At 43.0% G+C, this 9,396-nt stretch overlaps 1 protein-coding gene across 1 annotated transcript in view; it reads left to right on the top strand.

Moving 5' to 3' along the window:
* Positions 1-733: 733 nt before the first annotated feature.
* The window catches only part of vps37d (VPS37D subunit of ESCRT-I), a gene marked incomplete at both ends in the record, with an annotated part of 28,356 nt that continues 19,693 nt past the window's right edge, over positions 734-9,396 (top strand). Inside the window, one exon of the mRNA XM_080749086.1 lies at positions 734-859. Within this exon, the coding sequence (XP_080605212.1) occupies positions 734-859 (126 nt within the window). The remainder of the gene's footprint in view (positions 860-9,396) is intronic.

The raw sequence follows: 9,396 nt of genomic DNA, 5'->3' as shown, positions 1-9,396 counted from the left end.
GGACAGTCATTGAGGGGGAAAAGAGGCGTCTTCAGTCATGTTTTGTTCTATGACGTATGCCTGTATGAATGTTGGCCAGTGTGAGCAAGCCCCTAGTATCATCTATGTATGAACCAGGCCGACAGACAGACAGACAGACAGACAGGCAGGCAGTTTCAGAAAGCTGTTTGAAAGTGCGAGGGGAGGAAGCTCGACACGTTTTCTCCTCGTTGTGGGGGGGCTTCACTTCACACCGACATGATGATTGACGACCCCTCCTCCTCCAACAACCGTCCAGGCATCCAATAAATACTACAGTCCGTGTCTCCTTTGATCGGAGCGAATACCGCATGCTCGGATCTCTCGGGTGGTTCTGGTTCTTAATCCAGTTGAGTTATCCACTACACGCTCGTTTGATCATCGTCAAGACTGAAGACTAGGCTTGCATTTTGAAAAGAAATCCGACAGGAAGTCCCCCCGCACCGGATAACAGCTTGACGCTGTGCGCTTGTGTGTATGTGTGTGTGTGTGTGTGTGTGAGTGAGAGAGAGAGAGAGTCAGAGTGTGTGTGTGTGTGTGTGTGTGTGTGTGTGTGTGTGTGAGTGAGTGTGTGTGTGTGTGTGTGTGTGTGTGTAGTGTGGTGGGAGGCTGATCACATCGCATTCCAACGTGAACAGAAATGTAACCGAGGCGGGCTGGCTACAGTGTTTCAAGTCGGTCTCATCAAACCCGCACCGATCAAGGATTGGATACAATGTCCAATTTTAAGGACACAAACTCATCGTGTCCTGATGGCTACCGGGCTTTGAATACGAGTGAACTTCAGGAGCTGTTGCAAGACGAGGATAAAATGGATCAAATTATTCGACTAAATGAAAAGGTAATTTCTCTCTCTCTCTCTCTCTCTCGTTCCCCCACAAAGAAGCAAAACTGACAATAAAGTGTTGCTTTTGATCTTTGTCTTTTTCGAAACGAATGGACTTGTATAAACGGCACGCTTGGTGCCATTTGTTAAATTAGTATTAGAATGGCTCGTGTGTAGCCTACATGTATGGCACATGATGTGCACGATCTGCTTGCTTCACAAAGCTTATCGAATGACTGCGTGCGTGTCTGACTGAGCGTTGGAACTGAAGGATTCTTCTTTGGGGGTTTTTTCAACCCCAAATTCGAAACATGTGTTACTATGTCATATTTTCCACCAATAATTCACAAAATTATTGGATTCATTCATACATTTGTTTTTCCCCTGTTATTTTAGCCTTAATGCATGGAAGATGCCCCCAACCCCCACCCCATGTATACACACATGTAATATATGCCAATGTGGTTTCCTACAGACCTTCACCAACAAGCTATACGTTTCCTGTGTCTCTTATATCGACCCTTGCTGAGAACAATAAAGCTCATTGTAGATTGGAATGAGCATGTCTTGTTTTTTCTCTCAGCTGTGACCATTAGCATATGATCTCACAGTCCAGCATTTTACCCTGTGGTCTCAGGTAACGTTATATGGGCTATATTTTCTCTGTTAAAAAGAGTAAACTGAGCTTATTATTCGGACAGGGTGTGCCTCGGTGCCTCTTTGGGTTCAGTTCTGACCAGGAGCATGACATTTGAAACCTAACCTCTGATGAAGAATTAATTGGAAAAGATGCTGCTGCCTTCCCAGCCACACAGTGGTCACCTATCTGCAAGAGGTCATACAATTCTCCCCCGGGAGCTGGGGGCAGAGTTACCCTGCCAGGAGCCTCAGTAATAGGGTTTCGGTGTGTGTGTGTGTGTGTGTGTGTGTGTGTGTGTGTGTGTGTGTGTGTGTGTGTGTGTGTGTGTGTGTGTGTGTGTGTGTGTGTGTGTGTGTGTGCTCAGCCAGGGTGTGGTATAACACTGTAACAAACTAGTAATATAATACCAAATGGTCGGTCTGTCCCTCGCCTGTCACCAGGTTATTATTTTTCTAACAGCAAACATCAATTCAATTTTCAATTCAAAGGAGCCTGTTGGCATGAGAAAACATATGTTTACATTGCCAAAGCTGTTGAAAATGCAGGAAGTATATACAGTTGGAGGGGGTACAGCATTGTGTTATCAGAGCTATATGTCACATTTTGTCATTACATGTTATATACATATATATACAGGGTATAAAGCTTTTTGAAACAAATAGCAGCAATCTTTTTGCAGTCGCTTTGGAACAAATAGCAGCATTTCTTTTTTTCTCAATATGATTTAAAAAAGCCTCAGATTTAAAATGCGTGTAAAGGCAGCAGATCAGTTCATACTGTATGTCCAGTATACTGTATGTCTAGCTCATCAGCGAAGTGCCATGCTCTGCCTCGCTCCCACTACCCCTTAGCTCATGCTGTTATGTCTGTCTGGCGGTGGTGTGACTGACACACTGCATAGTTGTGGTGCTCGGTTGGTCGGGGCTGCTCATTGTGTGACTGGCTCCATCGCCACTCTCATGAGCCAGCGGAGCACTGCTGCTGCGCTTCATTAATGTTCACGGGTCTCCGGGGGCAACCGTTTTTAAGGGGAATCATTTATGGCACAAAAAAGATGAATGCCTGCTTTTTGCCTCGCTAGCCTCACTGGTAACTTGTAAGCCCCCCCTCTGGATTAACAAGAATGCTTGGAACACTGGGGTTGTCCGGACCGCTACCTGCTGCCTGTCTGAACTGTCACCCTCCGCTGATGTCACGGTATTTGACAAAAGCATGGGATTTGGCAAAGCCAGTGGACTGCACTGTTCCTGCTTTAACTGAAGACATTCAGTCACTCCCAGAGCTGAGCACGGCAACTCACAAAAAACAGTGTTGCAACAGAATCATGAGCTCCCAGGGCCCTCTTAATTTGAGTGTCTCAATAGGCAATTGCAATTAACAATCTAGGTATTTAGTAGACCCTCTTATCCAGAAACAAGTGCAAAATCATTGAGTGAGTGAGTCAATGAGTAAATGGCACTTTAGTCAACAAATGACAGGGTAAATAGTCATATTGCCTAGGCTGAGTATACAGTGCAGAGAAGACAATTTAACGCTTCAAAGAATCCAGGATACCAGCCAGGTAAACATCAAACAGAGCATCCGCAAACAACGCGGTATCTACTATCTAAACATTCTCAGCATTTACGGTCAAACACAAACAAATCTAAAATAGACAAAAGCACTCCTTGGAGGGCAGAAACCCTCATTAGAACACAGAGGGTTCCCGACAGTTCGAATCCGGGCTCCCCCAGAGTTAGTGTCGAAGAGTCCTTGAGCAAAACTCTGAACCCCTAGTTGCTCCCGGTGAGCAGGTTGGTGCTTTGCATGGTTTCCTCCGCCATCGGTGTGTGAATGGGTGAATGTGCCAATCCATGTAAAGCGCCTTGGATAAAGGCGAATGCACCATTTACCATTTTCGAATTCGTAGCATATTGAAATGGAATATGAAAAATCTGACTGATACGTCACATGACTCCAGAGATAATGTGTATTGATTTGCATTAGTATTGGAAAAAATGTAGGACTTGTAGGAAAAATGTGTCTTAAAGAAAACACAAAATGAAAACACAAAATGATTGTACAACCGTACAAAGATTTGTTATAGGCCAAATCGTTAAGTGGGCTGTTACAGTGCCACCATGAGGCTGATTTAAAAGATGTGGGTTGCCGGTGCTTCCTTGACCTACTGTACTACGAGTGTGCGTGCAGAGTTTCACATCGATCGGTCAAACGGTGCCAGACATTAGTCGCTCACTGAGATGAACGGACGGAAAGACGGACAGAGAAGCGAAAACATGGCCTCCAGCCTTCGGATGCAGCCGATCCCCGTGTTATCCTCCCTTGGGATGGGTCTGTTATCACCCCTGTCATGCCTTGGCCAAGGCTCAGTAGTCAGACTACCAACTACCAGGAGCTGGTAGTTCCGATATCACCCATAGACTTGTCATTGCAATGCGCATGCGCCAACGCACGTTCTCTGGAATAACGTACTGGTGGCTCCCTGTGAGAATCGAACCCGGGTCTGAGTTTTACTAGTCCCATGCTCTACCAACTGAGCTAACGAGACGGTTGGAAATCGCTCGTTCTTTTGTCTGCTCTTATTTTTGACAACGTGGATACTCCTTTATTTGAGCAGTCCCCTGGTCAAAATTTACTATTCTGTCCATAACGGCAAATAATTCGGTAACGCCGCTGAGTCGGCTCAGGCGCCGTTCGCACCGCTCGTCGCGGCGACTCGGCTTCGCTATCGCTCGCCTCGGCGGCTCCTCACGGGGCTCATCGGCGCCTGAGACGGCGCGGCTCCGTCGTCTATAGTGGCGTGAGCGGTAGCGTCGGGTGGCTGATGTCACTGGGCGCGGTATCGAATCTCGCTTCGGGAGCAACTTTTTTTTTCTTTCTTCTCGGCTGATATTAAGGTTGATATTGGGACTACCCAGCTACTGGTAGCTGGTAGTCTGACTACTGAGCCTTCTCTAAGGTATGACAATTTTGATAACAGTCCCATAGCAAGGATATGATAACACGTGTATCAGGTGTCGGATGAGCGGACTGGTAAAGACAATAACAAAACATATAGTAACAAATAACCAACATCTATCTAATGTAGCATAATTCGATCGTGAAGGTGAGGTGGTGTCTGAAGCGGTTTGTTTCTTTTCAGACTGCGGCAGGAAACCAGCATGACCAGACAGTTCTGTAGGAGTTCAGTCTTAAATTGATAGTTTAAAGTAGACGGCAGAAGTCAGAGAATCTACCTTCAAATTGTCAAAGGTTTAACAAAAACACACATTTACTTTGTGTCATGCCACCAATCATGCAGAACCACAAGAAGAAAACAGTGTTGCAGCAATCCATTCACAGGCAGACTTGCTGGAACAGCACTTGACTCAACATCCAAAGTGTTCCCAGAGTGTCATTTGTCTGCGACCGTAAATACTGTCAACTCTGCTTTACACTCAGTGCATCAAAAATACACGCTCCGGCCCCAGAGGGCGACTAAAAGGCTTTGTTTTATAAACGGGCTGGACCAGTCAAAGCAGGAAATGGAGCATCTGTGTCTCAATTCCTGTTTAGGAAAGAAACAGTGTGGATAATTGGGGATATGGGCTGGAATGAGATGCATTATGCCGTTTATAGACACAGGAAATTGTGAGAGAACAGCAGATCTGTAGTAGCCTATGTCTGCATGCATGCACACATGCTTCTTTTGATTTGGGGCTGCATTCTGGGAATTCTTCTGAATCTTGGATTATGAATGGCCCACAAACATCCATTAGATGAGCCAAAATGCATGTGCATGTGAGAGAAATGCACAATGCAACACTTGTGGCTGAGTGCTTGGAAATCATCCTTGGCTCTACAGTCTAGAGGGAATGACTTTCTTTTAAAAAAGAAAATAAAGCGGTGATGAAAATCTCACATTTTGTAGATTAAGGAATGCTGAGGTGATGGAATCTTCACACAAGGTTGGTTTGTTTGTTTGCTGAATTGCAGAACCTCACAAAATGCAGCATCAAGTTGCTTTTGATACACCGCTTAGAGACTTTATCGTCTGCTGTGATGTGGTAGTGTTAGGCCTAATGCAGAATAATGAAAATAATACTAATACTTAAATAATACAGTATAGCACTTGTAAAAACAAAGTTATACATATCTTGCCATAAAACAGAAAAATGTAATAAAATAACATAAGAAATAATGAAGGTTTACTCATTGAATTTGAATAAGTACTTGTTAAAGTGACTGGAAATTCTGAAATCATATTGAAAAGTCTGGAGGTCTTCAGAGAGTTAACTCGGCGAGATAGTAATGACTTTGAGAGTGCCAGAAGACATATCTATCCTTAAATGACTTGACTTCTAAATGTAGGACTGCATAGTTAATTATGCAGTATCAATTTCAGCTCACACGAATGACGGTTAAGCTGGAATTAATTACAGTTACATCAATGTGCACTGCAATGAGTGCTTTAGGTTTGCTGTATGAAATCAATCACACCCATTTACATTCTTTGGGTTTTCACACTGAGGCGCTGTGACCAGACACAGCTGCTCTCTGTTTTGGCGGCTTGTGTGCAGCTTGTTCGTCTCTGCACACATCCGCTGGTACATGTGATCAAGCATGTGCCTACAGATGAGAACTAAGCCGGGCTGCTTGCTCACGCCTCATGCATGGAGGAGAAGAGTAGTTCGGAGCTTCAGCTTCTGATCAGGGACAATTGGGGATGAATGATTTACTGGCACCTCCAGCTAAGAATGGGAAAGACCCAGTCATAATAATAGAGAGGCCAGAGCGTACCAAAGCTAACACACACACACACACACACACACACACACACACACACACACACACACACACACACACACACACACACACACACACACACACACACACATGGAGTTATTGTTTTAGAATAGACACATGAGCATTGTCATAATACTGATTGTGAATGTTTAAAACCAGATGGTGTCACACAAGCACAACTGTGCAAGCATTCCTTAAGGGGGTTTTCTGCACCTGAAATGTGATGATAAAATCCAGTATTATGAGCCCATGAAGACTATGGCAGGTGCAGCTCATGGTCCTCTAGACAGACATACATAATTATCCACCAGGCCTTCACACCCACTGCGTGATCCTTATTTACACATTTACAGCAGTGTGACGTTTAAAGACACCGCCTATGATTGCAGAAGGATAGAATTGCCCGTCACAGAGACTAAACAACACAACAAATATACTGTACAAGGCAACAATGTATGCTGGCTCTGCATGCACAGCTAAAGCCAGCCAATCACAAACATCCCTTCGTGCACAGTGTGTCAAATAGGTTGTTTCATCTTGAGCTCATTCAATCCCTCTTTCCCTGCACGTCGTGTAGAGACACTGTTCAACTCTGTCACTGGTGGGCGTGTGCGTGAGACGAGCACAACTGCGGCAGTTTCACAGGACCTACTCACTCACTCACTTTCTATTGAAAATGATTTACAGTAAGCGACGTCTGACAAGACCAGAACTGACATTTGTTTATTAAACGATAATAAGTCATTTTCCCTGACCATTGTAAAGTTCAGCCCGTTCGTCATGTCATAGTAGTAGGAAGTAAGTGTTTCATTTCCAGTCAGTGGACTTTAAAATGAGAGCAAGTTGTAGGAAAGTAAATGCTTGAACTCAAAATGAGGAATTAAAAATAAAAGCAACATTGGCTTAGTTGTAATATGCCATTTCTGAATCGTCATATTTTAAGTCAAATCACTATTGACAATTTGACATACCTGTATATTACCAATTAGTAGCCCGGTGGCAAACTGCCGCCTGGTCTCTTTTAAACACCCGGGTTCTGACCCCATTTTGCGCAATAAACGCCTGTCTCAAACAAACGCCAGGTTCGTTTAAACGCCGGGGCCATTATTTGCAATTTATTTTAACTTATGGTCATTTATGTTGCATGGCAGTAGTGCGCCAAAAATAGCAAATCTACAATCATAAGTTGGCTGAGAATGCAATACCATAATGGTTTAATGTAGAGGAGAGCAGAGCTGTTCAGTGGTCTGCGAGTCCAGTCAGATCAGCACCAGCTGTGGGACCTCTTGTTAATTGGGTTGACCTACATGCATTCTTTGCTGTCATGTCGTAATTGATTATTTTGGAGAAAGATTCCCATAGTATAAACATTTCTAAAAAGCTTTCATATACTCTTGATATTTTTCAAATGAGGTTTGGCCTAATAGATCGAAATATGCTATTTTCTGGGTGTTCAAAACAATTAAAATAATAATAATTATTATCATTAATCTTCGATTATTACCCCTATTATATAGTTTGAGAAAATAATAATAATAATAATGGCCCAGTGCTGGCCAGTGCCAAAATAAATAAAAGCCTGTTACCAATAGCCGCCTGGTCTCTTTTAAACGCCCAGGGTCCACATCGATTTTGCTAAATAAACGCCCGGGTACTAATTGGTAATATACGGTATTTGTTATCCATATCCATATCGTGCAGCCTTAGTGTGTCCCCCCTCCGGTCTCACCAACTAGACTATGTTTTTTCCTGGAATGCAATAACCAAAACACACTAACTCATTGAGACAAATGATGTAACCACAGTAGGTAATTGGCAAAAATAATCAGGACTATAATTTTAGCCATAATTGTGCTGGCATAATGATAGATTTATGTTGGGTAACTAAATGTTTGTCCCCGCTTTAAGCCTTTATTACCTACCCAGTTGGTGCTAACATTACATCAACCGTTAAACAATGATGGATGAGGCACTGGTGTGCGTGCGAGTGCAGAGCTCTTGCATTGATTTGATATTCAATATACATTGACTTTTATCTAATGTAAGTATGCAACAGCATAAATATTTCAGATATTGCATAGAGTGGCTGTTGAGATTTGCGAGGCAGTGACATGCCCATGTTAAATTTGTAATTGACTTTTTATGTTACATTGCCGGTTGATGAATGAGGCACTGGTGTGAGAGTGCAGAGCTCTGGCATTGATTTGATATCCGATATGATGTACATTGACTTTGATCTAATGTAAGTAATGCAACAGCATAAATATTTCACATAACGTGTAGACTGACTGAGAGGGCGGTTGAGGTTTGCCGTTAAGTTCCCGAGCTAAATTTGTAATTGACTTTTGATGTTACATAACATAAAGTCAACTAATTGCAGTCGGTGCACTTTTGGAATATCTTGAGGGGTGTCGTTGACAGGTATTTGTAACCAGCCGATGGTACAAGAAATGCAAGAGGCCCTTGGCTGGCTCAAAGTATGCATGGCTGACTGTACGGTGCTCTCTAATCTCTTTCTACCAAGGATTTATCTCTGCATTTATTACAAACCGTCTACCATCCTGTGCTGTCATCCTCTGCTGTAGATCCTTTCTTTGTCAAGAAAGGAAGTCAAAGGAAAAGGTTGAAAGTGGAGCTTGATTTATTTTGATTGGTATTCACTGTTCTGTCTGATTTGTCCTGGTGTTTATCTGTTTTTGAGGCGGTTGCTAAGGCCTGTATATGCTGCCATCCATATTGTCTGACTATACCAAATATTTGAAATGACATGGTAGCGAGTCAATCATTAATTGTGTGCCATACTTCAGTTCTTTTAAAAATAACTTCATATTAAAAAATCCCTTGCCTTCCAAGGCAGCGCTAAACTGGATCAGGCCAAGATTAAATCCTCCCAAACCGCTCCCTGAGGGGCTTTTAAGGACAGGCTACATAGTTGATTGTATTTAGGACTTGTTAATACAACTTCATTGATATGCATGGTTTGCCTTTTCTTTGATCTCCTATTCACAATTTCACAGCGCATTATTTGAATAATCCTACAAGCGTAGACAAAGAACAGTTCATCTAACATTATTGCACATTACTAACTGACAGAAAGCGACATAACTTTCCTCATTAATTGATAAGT

Source organism: Nannobrachium achirus, assembly GCF_963921795.1.
Source record: "Nannobrachium achirus genome assembly, chromosome: 19".
Taxonomy (NCBI): Eukaryota; Metazoa; Chordata; class Actinopteri; order Myctophiformes; family Myctophidae; genus Nannobrachium; species Nannobrachium achirus.
The sequence above is the reverse complement of the archived record's forward strand: the minus strand, read 5'-3'. Positions and strand labels throughout refer to the sequence as shown.